Source organism: Nesoenas mayeri (genome assembly GCF_963082525.1).
Source record: "Nesoenas mayeri genome assembly, chromosome: 6".
Lineage (NCBI taxonomy): Eukaryota > Metazoa > Chordata > Aves > Columbiformes > Columbidae > Nesoenas > Nesoenas mayeri.
Window position 1 is genome coordinate 9,085,651 of NC_137545.1, and position 20,422 is coordinate 9,106,072.

Consider the following 20,422-nt stretch of genomic DNA (forward strand, 5'->3'; position numbering starts at 1 on the left):
TTGGGCGGGAGCTTTTTGTCTCTTTCTCAAATTAAATGCTTTCTGAACAGGATGCTTGCGCTTGTAAATAGACCCTGCCCTGAAGCCCAGAGCATATAGTGCCTGTTGTTTAGTGTAAATGCTGTCCTGAACTAGAAACTGGGTTACACAAAGTACCTGTGAGTCTAGGAGCCTCTAGGCAAGGATAATACCACTTTTCCTTTTTTGATGAATTAAGCAATGTTTCTGTCACCTGATAGCAGCTTCTGGTTTAGCCCTGGGAAGTCTGACTGTGTTAATTTGCTCTTTTTCCCCCGTCCCTTCTCCGCAGCAGCAGCAGGAGATGCTGGCGATGAAGCACCAGCAGGAGCTGTTGGAGCACCAGAGGAAGCTGGAGCAGCACCGACAGGAGCAGGAGCTGGAGAAGCAGCACCGGGAGCAGAAACTACAGCAGCTAAAAAACAAAGAGAAAGGAAAAGAGAGTGAGTAGCAAAAGCTCACTTGTTTCAGTGGTGACAGTTAGAGCAGATGAATGGAAGCCCTAAAGCAGCTTTATAAAGCTGGAGAAACCTTCATGATCACCTCTCTCCAGAGCTCGGCTGCACAGGGAGCTTATTATGTAAACTGTTAGGAGGTATTGAGGGTAAGAGAGAAATGTATTTCTATGCTTTATCTTCATTTTTGTCTGACTAAATGCCATTTTAGTGTTTTTCAAAAGGAAGCGTATTGCCTTTTTACTTGATTTAACATTTTTTGAAGTATTTTTGGCAGCGTTCCTAATGGAGGCAGAATATTAAGCCCATAAAATACACCAGATGCACGCTGCATTTCTTTCACTTTTCTTAATTTCACTCTTTTAAGATGTAGCCGAGTTCTCAGTTCTTAGCTTTAGAGTGTTTTCATTCAGAAAGAACTTCTTTCACAAGGTTACAGATTGTGGTTGGCTTTCCCATGTGTCATTATGCACTTCACAAGATTCAGTAGAATGATTATGGCCTCACAATTTCCCTTATCAAAGACACTTTGGTTGCTTGTTCGGTTTTCTTTGGGAAGTGAATGGGAGGAAAAATACCTCTCCAGTTTGTACCATCCACTCATTAGGTCTTCATTTCAAACGAAATAAAGAAGATTGTGATGGAAGAAGTGGGGAGAGCTGAAGGGTAGCAGGAGATGGGATGCTGTCTGAGGACCAGGAACAAGATAAAGCCCCAAGAAGAATTTTTCTAGCGGGAAAGGACTGGGGTCTAGGAGACTAATAAAATTCATCTGAAGGTTGAATTCCCCACTCCCTGCATGTGCATCTTGCAGTGGCAGACTTTAAGCTGCAGCCAAAATGAGGGAACTCACAGACCTACCCCAATATCTTGGCAAAGCCATTCATAGGAGGTCAAACATGGCTGTGTGTGTTTAGTTTGGGTTTTGTTCATTTTAAATACTAGGAGAAAGACCGAAGGATCAGAATCTACTTAAAAGAAGCAGTTTAACATTCAGGAGTGAGCAAAGGTGATGGTAATGCAGGTTTGCTACTCTGGTGCCTATCTGGCTGCCACATGCGATGCGTTTCCCTTGTCCTGTGGCTGCTTTGTGTTATTTTCCGAAGTAAAGGCGGTTGGTTTGGGCTGGATGGGAGCTAATAAGCACTTCCACTTCACCCTGCTGTTCTTGCCAACTGTTGATATTGTATCAGTGCTTTGCTGGGCCTCTCTGCAAAATTGGTATCTGGCTATTCTCATTAAAGTAATTTGCCAAGAAATAAAAATGCCTGAATCTCTGTAAAATGGCGAAAGCACTTTTTGGATAAAACACATAGGTGTAGAGGAAAGAACAGAATTTGGGGATGTTAAGTTGAAGATCCTGTTCCCATGGCTACAGTTTTATTTTTAAATTACTTTTTATTTGAGAGGTACTATGGTGTATAATCATTATAGCACCTCAGCTCTTAAGAATACTTAAGTTATTTTTCTCACATCAGAAAATTTTGCTAAGCGCAACACAGCTAAAATTGTCCTGATCTCAAAAATGAAGAGTGCATAATAGATGTAGAGTATAGTTCATTCTCCTTCCTCTATAACTGTAAGCCAAAAATATATTGGTTTGTACCTTTTAGTAGGCAAATCACAAATTGGTTTAGATTAGTGTAATATCAGGTCCTTGTGTTCTCATCTCAGGAGCCTTAACTGTCCTTCATTAACTGGTATCTGCTGTCACAGAGCTTTTGATCGAAAGCATGATTTCCTGCAAAAGGCAGGAAAGTGAAGGTGTTTTTTGTGCAGGATAAGGAGCAGCAGTTGGTCATCCTGTCTTTCCACAGTTAGGACTGAACCTAGAACCTTTGCATTGGTGTTTCCAGACAATTCTGGGCAGGGACCATTCAATCTCTTGCTGCTCAGGCAGCCTGGGACCAAGGCTTGACTTGGACTTTCTCCGACAAGTTGGCCAGATTTGACCAGCCTACACTAGCCTTAAGGGCTTCCTCCCGTTAACTTCCATTTGTTCTGCTCTCCTGCTCCTCCTTCCAACAGGAGCTTGGTGCTGCTGCTTCCCTCCCTTATCCTCTTCCCCATGCCCCTGCTTTATCCTATATTTTGATACTATTTGGTCCTGGGACAATACGTGATTTGGTTTTGCCTTGGTGGTAGTAAACAGGCTCAGTGTTTTGGCTCTTCAGAGCCGTCCTCTCTGCGGTACTTTGCTCATCGTGGCTTGCTCCTGTTTGCAGTCTCTATCAGTTGATCTGCTCTTTGCTCCCTGCTCTTCTGAGGTGCTCAGGCCCTCTGAAACAAAGGGTTCCCCACCACACCCAGCTGCTCCCCCAGCCTCCTATCTCATCCTCCTTCTACTCTTCTTCTTCTACTCTTCTTCTTCTACTCTTCTTCTTCTACTCTTCTTCTTCTACTCTTCTTCTTCTACTCTTAAATTCTTTGTCTTCATTGCTTATACCCCTTCTCTGAACCTGGCAAATGAACTCATATATTGCTTGCACCCCTACCTCATCTACTGTCACACATGTGACAAGTCATCCCTTTCTTCCTTTGGCACCCTCTTTAACATCTTTACTGGATATTGCACCATGCTTCTGCCTGTAACAATGTGACTGGGTCCAAAATAACCCAATATAGTATAATAAAAGTAAGATTTGAGGGTTGTTTGTTTGTTTGTTTTTTTTTGTTTTGATCTTTCAACTCAAGGGTCAAGAGCTGAATAATGGTTGGAATGTCTTGCATGACAGCTTTCTCCATGGCTCTGGCGTTGCCCAGGGAAGGGGAAGCCTATACATTTTTATCTTGTTAAGCATATATGGGGCCTTTTAGCTTCTAATTAAGGAGGAAAATGTGCCAGGGCAGCTTTTATAAACCTCTAGGTTAACTCCAGGCCTTCTAAATAACGTTAGGTTTATCCAAAACTGAGAGAACACAGCCATGATAGATTATTTTAAAGGTGTTAATAAAGATGAGACTACTTGGAGAGAGAAGGCGTTTAAGCATGAATTTGTCACTTCTTCTTGTCTAGCTGTGTGTCTTGCTACACTCATATGAATTCGTCTTGAGCTCCTCAGTTGAGCTTCACATGACGGTACACACCAAACCTACGTTTGCAGAGCTAGTGAGAAAGGCAGGGCTCCTAAAAAGGGGATTTTCAAGCTTTTCAATGCTCCTTTGGTGATCAAACAATATTACGTCTTCAGGCAGTGCTTTATAGAAATATTGCAGTTTTCTTCTCTTGTGGAGATATAAAAAATTGTTTCCCTGGTCTGTCAAATGTCATTGTTGAGTAGGATCCAGGAGACAAAAGATCACTCTGTCGTATTTTAAGGTTTTATTCCCAGTAGAGCAGACAGTTTTCCTGGCCTTTTCATTTTCTCGTAGCCTAGATATTTTCCTTTGGAATTCTTTGCTTTACACCGTGGTATAGATGAAGCATCATTTTCCATGTGTTCTGCTTGCCAAACTTTCTATGCGTTACTCCATCAGGAACTCTGCCTGCGAATCTGTTCTGTCAACCAAATGGTAATTTTAATCCATCATCGCAGTAAAACAGACTGGTCTCTATTGTGGAGGAAATAATGATTAGAAATTACATAGTTGACATTTTAACTCTACGCTACAAAATTACTGACTTTCTTCTTTAAATGTTAGATTTTCTATTTGAAGAAATAGATTACACACTTGTAAATGAATTGGAATATTATGTAGGTCTTATTGTACACAGATACTTTTGAACAAAGAGGTCCCTATTTACAAGAGTTTTCAAGACAAAATCTACATATGAGACATTTGTCTCATTCCCCTTCTGCTTGCAGATGTGACATTTAAAAACTTGAGTGTACACAAGACCCTTTTTCTTAAATACCTTTGATTAAAAGAAAGCTGGAATACCTAGTCCAAGTGCTTTATTCTAAATGTACTTTTATGCACGTGTAAAAATCCTCTTCAGAAATCTTTTATAGTGAAATGATAAATCTCTGATTAAATCTGTTTTTGAACATATGTTGTGATTATATGCAAAGCTAAAGACAAAAAAAAAGCTCCTTACTGAAGGCACTTTGTTCTTTTCTCTTTGAAAGAAAAGTTCTTCTTTTGGACTGGAAATCAAAGATTTAATTTGGAATCTTTTTAGAAATTTAAATTCTTTAAAGTATGTGAATTGATTAAATAACCTTTTTCTTTTTTGACATTTCAGGTGCGGTGGCAAGCACAGAAGTAAAGATGAAATTACAAGAATTTGTCTTAAATAAGAAGAAGGCATTGGCACACCGGAATCTCAACCACTGTATATCCAGTGACCCTCGCTTCTGGTATGGGTAAGTGGTACTGGGCTTATCTTTATGATTCAGCCGGTGCCACCTTTTTTCACAGTTGCTGGAGATGTGGGGAATAAACCTCAGATGTTTACTGGATGAACCAGAACAGTGATAGAACCAGGGTTTGATTTTGCTGTACATTACCAAAATGTGGTTTTCAGTGTGAATCATTTTCATACCTTCTGTGATGGTCACAATATTTTTGTGAGTAGAGGTCTTTGCTGTCATCTTTAATCCATGATTATTCAAACTACCATCAAGATCAAACCTAACAAGTTCTCAAGCTTTTCACCCAGGATTTTGTTCCTCCAGGTGTTATAAAACTTGAACTTTAAGAACATGAGGAAATTACTTTTCATGTTTAGTGAAGTACAAGTCAGGATAGTTGAGCTACCATTGCATTTTTAAAGCCGTTAATGCTCATCTTAATCTCTCAAAGTTGGAAGTTTTGTTTACTCGTCTCTTCTCTGTAAACTGTGAGAAACATGAAGTGCATCCTCTCTCTACTTCTGATCACTATTGCCCCAACATTTGTATTTCAGCTGAAAAATTCCAACAGTTCCTTAGAAAATCCAAATGTCATAGGGAGTGAGACACAGGAACAAAGAGCAACTTTGATTAGTGCGAATGCACCAAATAGCAAATATAAACAATGCTATTATAATCAAGGTCTAAGTATCAGTTCCAGAAATTCACTTCTTCATTGTATAAATGTAAATCAAAAGCTTTGAGATGATTTGAAGAATTTTCACTTCTATAACATTGTGAATATAGATTTTATATTTAAAAAAAACATACAATGTTTTGGATGTTGTCCTTAGTTACCATAAAATTAATGAAATTTTGAATGGCAGAAGTCAAGGAAATTTTGCCATTAAATTTGTGTTCAAGTTAAGTATCTGGCAGTATTTTAAGTCTTAAGAAATGTATAGAGGGACAATGAGGTCATAACCAGATGTTGTTTCCAAATTCAAGATATTAAGCTGAAATTCAGTTTGAAAGATATTCCAGCAATGAGCCAGTACAGAAATGGTGAAGGGTAGTTAGCAGAAAAATTCAAACATTATTCCACTGAGGTGAGATTGAGCAATTTTAATACATCTCTGAATATCTAACCTGAGAGTTGAAAATTGTATAGTTATGGCATGGGTCAAAATAGTGAAATGTTGTTAGTTTTGTCAAGGATAATATTTGAGGTCCACTAGGTCAGTATCAAGGATAGTAGAAGAAATAGGAGAAGCTGAAGTTCAGTCAAGACAACATAAATGTCTTTCTTAGATAACTGGTTCTCCACTGTTCTTAACTGAGACTCACCAAGAAATTGGGGTATTTTATTAAAAGCAGATGAAGACTCTCTGAGCCACTATGTTCTCCAGATTTTCCCGGTTTGTTAAAATGCCAGTTAATGCAAAACTGCTAAAGTCAAGTAGAATTAAGGATAGTAAATAAGCGCTTTCTTCCAAAACCTTTGATTCTTTGGCCCTAGAGAAACCTGGCATAGAATTGCCATCACAGGTAGATTTAGAAAAGTGAAAAATAAATTTGAGAGTGATCTGAATTCCTTATGTTTTGCACAGTTTTCAGTTAATTGCTTTTTCACCGAGAATCCAGCATTCAGAGAGGAATTGGAGAGCAGTTTTGGTGTGTTTCCTGCTTCTCAGCTAAAGCTGAGAACTTTCTGAGCACAAAGAGATTGTTAAGGTTTATTATGGCATATGTTGATCAAAACACCCCTTTCCTGCAATGCTCCAGGGATGCCAAAAGGTAGACAAAAAATGTTGCACAAGGGGCCATCTTTTTTCTTATGGATTTCACAGGCTCGTCTTCCCTGGTGTGGGCAATCAGGTAGTGAGATGGACTGTGAACTGGATGAAGGAGAGAAGCCAGAGAGTGGTGGTCAATGGAGCAGAGTCTAGTTGGAGGCCAGTATCTAGTGCAGTGCCTCAGGGGGCAGTACTGGGGCCTGTATTATTCAATATATTCATCAATGACTTGGATGAGGGAATAGAGTGTACTATCAGCAAGTTTGCTGATGACACCAAGCTGGGAGGAGTGGCTGACAGGCCAGAGGCTGTGCTGCCATCAGAGACCTGGACAGGCTGGAGAGTTGGGGGGAATAACCTGATGAAATATAACAAGGGAAAGTGTAGAGTCCTGCATCTGGGCAGGATCAACCCCAGGTTCCAGTATAGGTTGGGAAATTACATATTAGAGAGCGGTGTAGGGGAAAGGGACCTGGGGGTGCTGGTGGACAGCAGGGTGACCATGAGCCAGCACTGGGCCCTTGTGGCCAGGAAGGCCAATGGCATCCTGGGGTGGATTAGAAGGGGGGTGGTCAGTAGATCGAGAGAGGTTCTCCTTCCCCTCTACTCGGCCCTGGTGAGACCCCATCTAGAATATTGTGTCCAGTTCTGGGCCCCTCAGTTCCAGAAGGACAAGGAACTGCTGGAGAGAGTCCAGCGTAGGGCAACAAAGATGATTAAGGGAGTGGAGCATCTCCCTTATGAGGAAAGGCTGAGGGAGCTGGGTCTCTTTAGTTTGGAGAAGAGTGAATGTCATGAGGATGGAGCCAGGCTCTTCTTGGTGACAACCGACAATAGGACAAGGGGTAATGGATTCAAACTGGAACACAAGAGGTTCCACTTAAATATGAGAAGAAACTTCTTCTCAGTGAGGGTGGCAGAGCCTGGAACAGACTGCCCAGGTGGGTTGTTGAGTCTCCTACTCTGGAGACATTCAAACCCGCCTGGACACCTTCCTGTGTAACCTCATCTGGGTGTTCCTGCTCCATGGGGGGATTGGACTGGATGAGCTTTCGAGGTCCCTTCCAATCCCTGACATTCTGTGATTCCCTCCGTCTGTTTCGTGGTGGGGAGAGGATCAGTGTTCTGGCTTCTAATGCAAGATGCGAAGAGGGACGGAAGAGCCTCCGAGGCCTCGCAAATCTTTCTGAGGGTCTGTCTGGGTGCGAAGCTGCCGGCAGGAGCTCTCTCTGCTCCATTTTGAGGAGGGCAGATGGCACCAGGGCTGCGTCACTCTGGCATCTTGTCTTGCGGTGGAGGATTTTTAAATTCACCCTTCAGTTGCTAAGGCAGAAGAGGCAGAAGTTGAAGAGATTTTGCTCCTGTTCTTTTTTCTTTTTTTAAAGAGAAAACCTTTAAATTAATTACATATTAGTATCTATTTATATGGCATCTCATAGGTTACCAATTCAGTTATAGAGATATTTATGTATGCACATACTTCTAATGTGATTCAGTTGGGTAGCGTTTGGATTTAACACATGGAAACAAGGCTTGCAGAAGATAGACTAGATGCTCCTACTGCGAGCAGACAAGCCAATTAAGTGGTAACAGATGCTGAAATAGTCTTTTAAATGACACGCCTGCTTTTAAGTACTTCCTTTGGCCTTGTTAAGGTTTGTGAATTCCTTTTTTAATTTTTTTTTTTTTTAAAAAAAGCATTTATTGGAAAAAAGAACAGATCTCCTAAGAGTATTAAACACTATAGTTCTATGGTAGTGGCACCGATGTGAAATATACTCCACTGACATATGAAATAGCTGTTGTTGCCCTGGGCCTTTGGGCCAGGCTTTGGTTGTCCACTGAGATGTCCATATGCTTTTACTTTCAGTATCTTGTGTCTGTTTGAGCTTCATTCAACACTGTTGGTTGCTGGTGCAATACGGAGTGTTTATAGTCAGTGAATATTTTCTAATTGATCACTGATGTTAAAGGGCATTGCCACAAGTGCAGATCAGCCCTTGAGATGAAAAGGGACCAGTTTTGGAGGCTTTGAAGAATATAGTCGTAGTTCCAAGGATCTGCTAAAAGGAAGAAAGGAACTTGGTAATACTCAGTAATATTTCTTAGGGCCTTTCACAGAGGCCTTGCTTAGTCTTTAGTTCTATGGTATTCAAACCACTTTGTAAACTCTGTTTAATATATACAGCTCCAGTCTACATGTAATTGTTTAAAATAGCTTTGTGGACTATAATTTTCAGATTACATTGATAGACAACAACAGAAGAGGTTCTTTTGAATTTCACTGTCAGACTGTCCCTCCCGTGGATTCTGAACCTGTTGGACAACCATGCTCCCAGGAGGTTTTGCTCTTGAAGATGCTTAAGTAAGAGTGGCTTAGTAGGAACACAGACAGAGCACCTCGGGCTTAGCTAACAGGGCTATTATTTCCCTAGGAAGTTGTCACAAATGCACTTGGGAAGTAGCCACTCAATACGGTAGCAATCATGAAAGGGAGCTTGAGTATTTGCCTGGTGAGGAGGTAGAGAGATATAATTATACGTTATTCCAATGTACATAGGTGTCTGCAGTCTATGTACACAAAACATTCTAGCACAGATACGTATGTTTGAATACATATTCGGTTTGTGCCGCGTGAATATGTTAGAAGTATCGTGCGTGCTTTGCTGCGCGTGGGTTTTCGAAGGACCTCAGAGCTCAAAGAACAGGGGACGTGTTATGCGAACGTATGTGCTTCCAGGAATGCCTGCTAACTTGATTTAGTATACAATTCCATTTCTTTGAAGACCTCTGAAATTCTTGAATGGGCATGCAGACTAGTGCATTTCGCCCGAAGCAGCGTAGGGTGTCGGACCCCGGTCCTCGAGCAATATAATGTATTCCTGTTTGCAGAGTTAAATATCTGTCATTCAGCAACCCCGAAGCACATCTAAACAGGCCCTTTGAGTTCCTGCGCGTTCCCTGACAAAGCGATGAAAATAGCTTCAATGCTCATGATTGTGCAGCTTAGGTCACGATTTAAAAAAAAAAAAGCCTATTGCTTCTATAGGCAAGAGCAAAAAATGTCATTGTATGACGTGGTGGGTTTGAGGGCTCTTGACTTGCAGGGTCCTGGCTGTGAAACATCTCTCTGTGCTGCCTTCCCATGGTGCGAGCAGATGCCGGCAGAGAAAGCGGCTTCTGTTTTCGGGAGGGCTTCAAATATTTTTCAGTTTGGTTCTGTTTTGATTTCAGGTGATGATTAAACTTTGCGTGCATGTGGGCATTTATTGGTGCGAATGTAAAAGAGTACACGGTGTGCGAGAAGGCTAATGAAAAATACAACTGCGTAAGAACCTGAAAAATCATTCTGCCTGTTGTGTGCGGAGAAATTTGGAATATAAAGGGGGGAGGATTAGGAAACCACGGTGAATCATACTGCTTGATAAGAGCTGTGGGTATAGAAAATTTTGATGTTCAAATAAACTTTTCAGAGATTTTTTGTAGCAAAATCATGTGGAAAATTTGATGCATTTTTCTGATGTTTCATTAGCCTTATTTTTTGAATGATGTATCTTGCAGTGGAATTGATGTTGTGTATCTCGCCAAACAGCCTACTTCTGATTTGAGCTTTCAAAATGTACTGCTCAAGGAATTGGATGAATTGGTGTAATTTTCAACTGGGAATGGCTCATTTTGGTTCCTTTAAGAACCTTTTGTAGGAGAATATTTTTTAACCAAAGTCTCCAATAATGCCTAGTTATTAGGCAATGTAAAATTTCAAATCTTCACTTCTTTTGACAAAGTGTTCAATTTCTGTTGTCCCATAGAAGTAATCCAGAGTTTGAATTATGTTCATTTAAACTGAAAAGGTGAGATTGTTTGTTAGCGTCACGGCTGTCACCTGCATGGCTAAATCAGTCATTCTGTTGATGTAGCTGCTCTGCAAATGTGCAGAGTCTGGAACCTTCCCCAAGTCTGTTCTCGTCGGGGTTGGGAGAGCTCCTGAGAAACAGCGAAGCTGAGCACAAGTCATTAAGTAGGAAAGATGCAGCCAGCAAACTGGTAGGAGGCTTAGAAAACTCATTCATTATTTAATATCCTTAGCAAACAGACTGTAATTTACTTCCAGCAGCCTGCTCAAACAAAGCTATAAATTATCGGCTTCGAGAAGTTAATTTGGAAAGGTGTTGAGGACTTTGGCCGTATCTCTGCTCTGTACTTGGGTCAGGAGGCAGCGAAGCAAAAGGCAGGAGACCACCTGCGCAGCATGGCTGCTGTTAGTCAGTTTAAATGTGCGGCACCTAACGTGCTCATCCTTCAGTTTTATTTCATCCTTAGACTCTGTCTGCTATGTCTGGGTTTTATTCAGTGGAGGGAAATTGTTCATTTGTGCTACGGCTGTGGGGAGTAATGACACCCGTGCTTAGCTTCAGGGATATGACTTACCCAATCCAGCCCACGTACGTGCTTAAAATTATACTTATGGTTAAATAACTTAATGAGTTGAGCCATGCTCAATAGGCAATTCTTATACTGAAAGTTTAAGTGTATGTTTAGTTTAGATTTTAGTGTCTTTTTTTGCATGAGTGCCTAGAAGGAGAAAGCCAGTACCAAGACCTTTCTCATTGCACTGTTCCCCGCTAAGGTAGCAGACGAGGTGAAGCTGCACTCGTTCCCTTTGTCTGTCACTAGTGTAAAGCTTCTCCCTTCTCTTTCTCTTTCCCTCTGTGCAGGAAGACACAGCACAGCTCTCTGGACCAGAGCTCCCCTCCCCAAAGTGGCGTATCCGGCACCTACAATCACCCTGTACTGGGGATGTACGATTCCAAAGACGACTTCCCACTCAGAAAAACAGGTGACGCTCACGTTCCTTTTCTTTGTTACCAAAATGCTGTATTTCACGAGGTGATGTATATAACAAGCATCCACTCCATCCTGCTCTCCGTTCATCTGTACACGCAGTGTTCAAGGGGGGCTGGCGTTGCTTAGGCTGTGCGGACTTGCAAAGCTCCAGGCAGGAGACAGAGTTGTGTGTGAGATGTTTTCACAAAGTCAAAGCTAATACAGAGATCTGGGTGTCTGAAGTCAAAGTATGTTTTGCTGAGTGAGAAAAGTACCAAGAAAAGTTCATTTCTTCTGGGATTTGCATTTTATATACAAGTTTATACTTAAACAAATATGTTTCTGCCAGTCAAAGCGTCGGGACTTCCTGCAAGGGTTTTGCTTCACACCTAGACAGTTATTTCTCAGTTAGGTTTTTCCCTGCATGGTGGCTAAGCAGGTCAGTTATTTCTCAAGTATATATTATGTAAACCAGGTTGTTTGGGTTGGCTGCGGTCCTCAGCTCCATATCGCATGCCTAAGCCAACACAGCCTCAGCTTCTAACCTGGCCAGCTCCTGATCCTCGACTGCTTCGTTCAGGGAGCAGCTGAACCTCAATGAGCTTGTCCTGATTTGGGGACCAATGCTGCTCGCGTGGATGGTGCAGACAGTGCTGCGTGTTGGAAGTCGCTTTAGAATAGGAAAAAGCTTCTCTAAAAAGATGGATTGGATGTAAGAGGGAAGCCAGAAGTGTGATCGAACTTCAGACCTTCTGCAGGTGCTGCTGAGCTAGTTTTTAGGTATGCTTTGTGGATGTTCAGATGTGGAGGGATGAGCACTGGTACTCAAAAAGTGTGACATCCCTGTGATAAGGTGTTCTAACCAAATCTCCCTATGGGTTTACTACCGTCTTTGCTTAGATGAGCTGCCCTAAAACAGTTCGCAAGAGCTGGCAGCCCGTCCTTTTCCTTCTGGGAGGGCTGTAAGTGTTCTCATGTCAGTTCTTCTCCTGATAGAAGTAGAGCAGGCCTTGGGTACAGTGAATGGTTTAGCAAAGTTCTCATTACCTTTGTAAACTTATTGGTTTTTTTTCTCCTTTTACCATCTGATGAGAGAAAAATACACCTCCACACTCTTGCTGTGTGCTTCGTGCCTCCCAGTTCTGTTCACCGAAAGATAGTTTTGGGAACTTCTCTTTGTGGACCATAGCACCTGGGCAGATCTGTGGATGGATTCCTATCTGCTGAGTCTGTCTTACCCCTCCCCAGGCACGGTGGGCTGGCTGGAAAGTGCTGAACGCTTCAGCTGCATAAGAAATCAAATTCCAGGTTACGGGTTTTTTCCTGGGTGCACCCTGTACCTTTGGTTGGTATAGTTTTAACTGTTTCCTTTCTGGAGGACTCCTAAAGCGGAGCTTAGAAAACTGGATTTGCTGAAGCGTGGGGCATTCTCTAATCTTCTGTCTCTAGATAATGAAAGACGGAATAGCCCATTAGGTGTGGTAGATGCTGCTGCACTGTCACTGTCCCAGGACAGCTGAGGTGATGCTGTCTGGCCTTCAGGACGTGGTCTTTCATAGAAAAGGTGAGTGCTGGTGGAGGGCTGCCCTCAAAGCAGATTTCCTTCAGCTCTAAAGCTGGCAAAACGCAAAGATGTGCTTGGTGTAGATGTCTGCATGGGAGAAGAACGCAGGCTGGGCTGCTAGCAGCCTTTGCTGCAGTTTGCTTCTCCAGTGCCGAAGACTTTCAGGCTTGTCTGGGCAATGGCAGCGTTTCCAAGTCCCTTGGCATCGTACCTGTCACTCAGGACCTGTGTGCCGTGTGATTCCAAGAGATTTTTAGCTCTTTCCTATACCTTTTGAAACCAGGTGATCCATTTCTGCTGTGTTAGCACCGCCGCAGCGTAAATGGGCTTTGACACGCTCCACAACCTCCCTTGCTCATCACTTCAGAGGACTCTACTTGTCAGATTGAGTTTGAGGATCGGTTGCCCTTCTTGCTCCCCATGTTACAGAAGGGGGTTTCTGCAGGAGAAGGAAAGAGTCTGCACATCTCGCCCCTTGGCTGCTTCCCACACCGAGCTCTCAATAAGACTCTGGCTGAACAAAAGCCCTGTCAGACAGGGCGAATTAAGGATGATAAATGTATCTAATCACATTATTAAAAATGGAAGCACCCAAAATCGTTGCTTTAAAACAGGAAGATGTTGAGCTGATTTTGTTTTTCCAGAACGCTGATGCTTGTTCTTGTTGGGCACCAGAGTTAATCTTTTGGGAACTGGTCTGTGATACATACAAGTTCACTTGCCAGGTTCAGGAAAGACTTTTTTTTGCTGTTGTTTTGTTTTCCTTTCAATGCAAAGGCACGTCAGGCTCTGGCATAGCGATATCCTGCAGAAATCCCATTGCCAAGAATGTTAAGTTGCTTGGAGAAGAAAGGCTTCTGAACAGTCTGGTGTAAACAAAAGACAGGGAAGGTTGGAGCCCATCCTAAATAAAGTTCTTTATTACGAGTGAGCTTTTCAGATTTTTGGCACCAGGCGAAACCCTGGCTTTGTGTTTGTAATTTAAAACCACCATATTGTGTAGTCCAGTTTTATTAAATTTGATTAAACATTTGCAGTTTAAATAACAGAGTCCATCACAATATAGTTCTGATTACCAGGGCTGGAATGTGACCAACATCATCATCAGGGGCAGGGTGACTTAGGGCGCCTCAGGAATGCAGTTTGAACGATTCTTTTTTCCTAGGGTGCATTTTAAGAGCTCGCAGCTTGTCCTGCGTGTTGAGAAATTTCTAGGAAGAATAAATATGTCATTGGACTTGATTTTAAAAGTACTGCCTTTCTTTACTCTTACTTAAAGCATCGTGCTGTGGTAACAGGTTCTCCCTCTGTGCACACTAGGAGATAACTTGCTAATCGAAAACTCGAGTGTGAATATTACGAGAGAGACGTGGTGAACCGGCCACGCTCACTTTGGTTAGAAGGAGACGTGTGTGTGAATAATGTTTGCAGAGTGCTTGAAAATGTTTAGCATGGGAAACAGTCCGCGCTTGCAACGCGCTCCTAATGCATCCTGTCCCCTGAAATCCTACCCGACATGATTTGTTTTACTGAGTTATGTTCCAGTTTCTTGGCTGCTTGGTTTCTGCATGAAGTTGTTTTCCTGTCAGACTGCGGGTTGGTGCAGTTACTGAATGCCTGAATCATGTTTTTAGACTGGCTGGGGGATGTGTTTCACTTGCTTCCCTCTATCTAAACACTTTGGGGTTCTCCCTTTTTTTAACTGAATTGAGAACAATTTGCTTGGTGCTGCTCACGCTTTTGCTTTTAAATACCTGTAGTAACACAAAAATTTTTATTTCCCCTTTTTTATAGTTTCCTATATTATAAATATTTTTCCTTTAATGTACACATTTTGTTGACAGCTGTTGAGAGAGGAAAATATAAGTGACCTTTTCTGCCCCTTAGATCAAGATCAGTGTCTTCCAAATTTAGTGAAGCTTCATTATGTTCTGTATTGGAACCCTCTAAGAAAATCTCTGGAGAACCATTTCAGAGTGATTTTAGAGGCCGAGTTGGGGCAGCCTTTTGTAGCCTGTTTTGATAACCCCAGGAGTTGTTTGTCAACAGCTTTCTTGGAGCTGCTGAAGTTATTTTTAACATAACTCTTCAGTTTTGCCTTTCTAAGGAATATGATGTCCTCATTTTCTCCCCAGGAAAACGGTTGTTCATGGTGGTCTCTGCTTTGTGGAATTGGAGCAGTGGGCATATTAAAAGAGGCACGTAATGAGAAAGCTGGCACAACCACCATCATTGAGATTTGTAAAAAGAGAATTTTTTTAACTTTTTAACACGCTTTTCCTCTTGCTTATGTAGGGTTTTTATGGGGGTTTGGGTTTTTTTTGTACATCCTGTGCAGGGCTGGAGCATGTCCTGCCAGACAGTAGCTTTCCCACTTGCTCCTGCATAATAGGTAGGGTAAAGATTCCTCATGTTCATTGGGACTTGACAGCTAATCAGGATTTCTAATGAAAGCCACAGCATTTCAATTACTTGTCATTAAAATCAGGAGGTTCTGCCAAACTCGGCACCTGCTAAACTCGCCTGGCCAACACACATTGAGCTCGCTAGGATGCATGAACTAGAAGAATTTCCCTTTATCTATGTTTAAACCTGACCCCAAAGCGAGAAAAAACCAGCTCGTTTCTTTTGAAATACTCGTAAAAGGCGTTCTCCAAAGTCGTAAGTGTAAAAATGGCTGCGTCTGTAGGACCTGTGTGGGATGTGAAGCAGGCTTGGATCTCTTCGTGGTCTTACTCCTGTTCTTGAATAAAACAAACCTTTCCCCAGACAGCTGCTCTCCTTTGACCCTCCTTGTGCCCACGCAGGAGGATCTGTGCCTTTTCTGCTGCTTAGTTCTTCTGCCCTGGGCTGGCTGCTGGTCTTTAAACCTTTTTCCTCACAGAGGAGGGATTTTTGACAAAGCCGATGTTACAAAAAATGCACCGTTGTTTCATTCTGTCCTTTTTTTTTCTTGTGCTTCTCGACCCTCTGGCGTTTCCCAAACCGCTGTGGTTTGTTGCGCACAAGAAGGCCTCCTGCATCCATCAAGAGCGATGTGGACGGGAGTTTTTTGGTGTCTTTGGCTCGATTCCTGGGGCTCCTTGGCGAATTGTCACTGAGGCTCTGGGTCCTGCCTTGTCCTTTCCCTCCATTATCACAGTCGGCTGCACTGAGGAAGTGAAGATGAGAAGGATGTTGATGGGCATGAAGATTTTAAGGAGACGAAGGATTCCTGTGGTCCCAAATATGTTTTCGCTGCAGAGCTGTGGGATAGCATCTCAGGGTGTGAGTTTCCACTATTTCCAAAGCTAGACTGAGCTGAGTGCCAGACTGGGAGCTTACAAAGACATCTTTGGCAAGTATCTGTCTCTGAATTTCCTGCCTAGATAGTAAATGAGTGTGTGCGTGCGTGTGGTATGTACTTGGGGAGAAATGACAAGCAGAAGGTGTCACAGACCCCTCTTTCAGCTCCTTTTCTCTGGGGACCAGGGAAGAACAAGTATCCTTGAAAAGCTCCCATCCCAGCAATATCTCTTGCCTTCTGCACAAGTCATAACAGAAGGAGAACTGGTTATAGGTCAAGTACTGTGTCTTAAGGCTTGTGGTAGTGGAAGCAAAAAAAGCCGTCCTCAACATTCACAGCCCACACAGCTAAGAACTGGCAGGAGAGGTCCAAGGAGAAGGTTTTTGCTCAGCATCATTAGTTCATGGCTTTTGCGCCTCTTTGCTGCAGTGACTTCCCTCAAGGAGTAAAGGAATGCAAGGAAGAGGAGATGTCTCCTCGTACCTGCCCGTATGGGGTACAAACAGGCAGAGTCCAGCCCATCTGCCACTTGGAGGCCTGCTCTGACCAGTGGTTTTCCTGAGTTTTGCCAGCATTTTGGGACCTGCTGCAGAAGGAATCTGACAAACACGTCACTCATGCTGATAGTCCTGGCAACCGTTTGAGCTTCCAGCCCACCAGCCTCCTAAAACAAACAGAAAAGGTCGATGTCATTCTTCTGGCTGAATCAAGCATGAGCAGCTTTGGAGTGATGATTTCTAAGCCTCAGCTTGCACTTAAATGGGTGACGGTGAGATAGACCGAGGCTGCAGTAGCCATCTCCTGTTTGCTAATACTCTTCCTTTTACACACAAAAGAGAGGAGCCCGAGGGAGGGAAGCATCCAGCATCCCATGATTTTGTTGGTTTCCTTGCCATGTTGCAGAAGCACAAGTTGTTGTTTGACTATTATTTGCAGCTAAGCAGGCGAAATTGTTCAGAACTTGTTGTGTTTAAAATAAAGGAAAGGGAAAATGAAAGGATTTGTCAATAATTAAAATGCTGCATTTGTCAAGAAAGGCATAATACCTCTCGGAACTGGCTCTGATTATTGGAATGTTTTTAAGTGGTTTGTTTTGTGACAAAGGTTGTTTAGAGGAAAATAGAGTAGGCTGAAACCCCGATGTAATGTGGGAGTATAATCTAGAGAAAATCTTTGAGCTTTGTACGACATGGAGTGTCACTCAAGTTCGAGAGCATCTTTACTCTCCCACTCACGTTGTCCTTCCAGCTGACGTGGTTGGAGGTCCAGCTTCCCCGCGCGGCTGCTGAAATGGGCCGCTGCCCCCACCGAGAAGTCCTGATTGTTATAAATACCCTTTCGTGCTCCGAGGGGAGGACAGCAGTCTCTCTAATCCAAAAATAACTTGTTAAAGATAAAAATTACTTTATTACTGTGATGTTGTGGAATAGCTCTTCAGAGCAGCCCTTTGAAATTTCAGAGAGCAGCAACAAACCGAAGTGAAGATGGAGGACTAGCAAATGCTTGCTTTAGTTCCTCCATTTCTTCTGACAACCAGGTCTAAATGCACACTAGGGGATTCTTTGCTCCCTCGTTTTTCTTTGGCACAAGCAGTGGCTGTGAACACAGCCGGCATTTGTGAGCCATGGTCTGTGAATGCTCCTCTCTGGTGCTGGGGAAGCAAAAAGGGGGTGCACCCCTTTTCCTTGCTCAGAGATCTGATAAAGCTCATACACTTCTGGCATGAGAGTGGGGATCCATGGGGGAAAAGCTGGCACTTCCCATCAAAGTGCTTCTCGAGAAGTGCTGTCAATGGTACATCGAAGGGGGAACCTCTTCCATAGAAGATTAAATGAAGTCTTCTGGTTTAGTGCCACCTTTGGGGAGCAGGGGCCTGCCCCTCAATTGTTCAGTGAACCCACCTTTCGCCTTCTTTGTCCTCTCAGCTCTATTTCACAGAGACTGACAGGAGTGTGCACGGTTTCATGTGTGTGTATATATATTGATCTATATATGTCTCTATATATACATGCCCAGGTTTGTTCTGGCCAGAACTGAGACACTTGGCATTTGGGCCATTGCATCTAGCAGAAACTAGCATCAAGTCTGAGCTAGGAGAGCATGACAAGTGTGTGCCTGTCCTCTGCGGGACAGCCACGAGCACCACTTGAACATCATCCAGGGTAGTAACTTGAAGTGATTTCTCCAAACTGAAATGCAACAGCTGAGCTCTAAGGAAACAGTGCATCACTTGAGCTGTGTCCTGCTGCCTTCTCAGTGCACTGTTTCCCTTCTTCCAGCTCTCAACGGTTTGCAGCTGTGTGTGACAGCGTGAGGTTGATTTATTTGGTTTATTAACTCTTATACAGTTCCTTGGAAGAGCATCTAGGACAGGAGGAGGCTGGAAGGAATGATGGTCGCTTCTTCCCATAGGAGCAGCCCAAAGACAGTCAAGGGGACAGGAGATGCTTGTGGGACAGGGCAAGGAGGAGGGAAAAAGGGCAGACTGCCCCAGGCTGGCAGGGCAGGGCATAGACTTGATCATCAGGGCCATGGCAGGAAGGTTTCTAGGTACAGAAACAAGTGCTTGATTGGTCCATGAGACTCTGACAAAGGATGGAACGGACACCACCATGCGTGTTCCGACCCACGTTGACCTTTCGTATATTAACAAGTTATATTTCGGTAGAAATCAGTGCAGTTCTTGAGTTTAAAATGCCTGTAGGGTTTTTTGGGGAAAAGCTCATTCTAATGTAAGGAGATTGTCACCAAAAGTTGTGGCCACTGTGGGTGACTCACTAGTCTCCCTGATTTTGTAGCTGCTCCTTGCCCTGGGATTCTGGCAGCTGGTACTGCAGCTTTTTAGTTGCTATATGGAAATTACATGTTTTTTCCTACCTTCTGCAGAGCTCTGTGCTCTTTTAAGCACTTCATTGGAGAAACTTGTTTGTAGGACCTCATTTTCTCTTTTCTATTCCTTATCCCCTTCCGCATGTCTCTTATCTTTCAGATAATACTTTGAACTGTGCAAAGCTGCTGTCTTTATTTAGGCTTTGGAAAGGGAAAGACGGAGACGAGATGCAGCATTTCCACGTGTTTGTTTTTCTAGTCCAGCTTTGGCTTTTCACAGCGGAAACCTTTGTGTGCTCCGTCACGCTGTGATTTTGTGTGGTTTTATAGTCAGGCAAGCAAATGATAGTGAAGATGTAAAAAGCGTCGATATTGTGTGCCCAGTTTAATGGGTGCTAAAGCCCTCTTTCTACTGCTGAGATGCTGTGACTACTAAACTTCAGCATGAAAAGCACCAAATATTGGCCTTTACTAAGTTTTCATTTGAAGGGTTCGGTCTTCCGTAAATAGCCCTTCTACAGAGCTCTTACACAGTGCTCATGCCAACACAGTTAGGAGAAAAGGAGGAAAATCCAGCAGATATCTTTATATGTCCCTTTCTTGTCATGTACACATGTTCCTAGACATATTATTTCAGGTGATGCCATCCAACATGGTACCAAGATCATAAAAACCATTTCGTTTCTGCAGAAGAGCAGGATGTTCTGCTTTTATTCTTGTTTTGCTTTCTAGTTTGGGAATTTTCTGCTGCCACTTTTGCCCTGTGGTACCTGTCTCAACTGGTTACTTTTTGGGCCGCTGTTCTTCTTCTCCTCCCCTATGCTGATGCCTACAATATTGAAAATCAAGAACTTCGACTTGCTTAGGCTTCAGAGGGATAAATGTGAAACAATTTTCAATCTTTCTGTTTGACCGTAGGGGAACTTTGCCATGTCCAGCTTCACCAGGTCCTCCTGACTACATAGGTCACAATCTAGAAGCCGCAGTGTGGGGAGTAAATGCTCAATTGCAGAACCTGCAGTGTCTCCAGCTTAAGCAAAATATAATTCATTAAAATTTTGAGTTGTGCAAAAGGCTGTTTTCAGACAGCTCTCTCTTTCCCTCTCCCATGTGTCCTTATGGGGTGACCTGGACATCAGAAGAGAGACAAGGTAGTTGTGTTGGCCTTTGCCTGCTGGCTGAGGCTTTAGTATGTAGCTTAAAATTAATAAAAAAGGAGTAACAGCCTTTTTTCTCAGTCCCCAGACTTTAAAATTAAGATGTGCATGGATTGGGATTGGGGTTTTCATGGTGCATTGTTTGCGCTTTTTTTCGTGAATGTGGATGGGTAATGGGAACGGGGCAAACTCTGCCCAGGACTTTGTGTTTTTTGACTT

The 20,422-nt window shown here is 42.9% G+C and overlaps 1 protein-coding gene across 1 annotated transcript in view; it reads left to right on the top strand.

Annotated features, from left to right (window-relative positions):
• The window catches only part of HDAC4 (histone deacetylase 4), a 227,995-nt gene that overhangs the window by 131,881 nt on the left and 75,692 nt on the right, over window positions 1–20,422 (top strand). Inside the window, 3 exon segments of the mRNA XM_080347184.1 lie at window positions 311–461; window positions 4,660–4,780; window positions 11,259–11,380. Of these exon segments, the coding sequence (XP_080203310.1) occupies window positions 311–461; window positions 4,660–4,780; window positions 11,259–11,380 (394 nt within the window).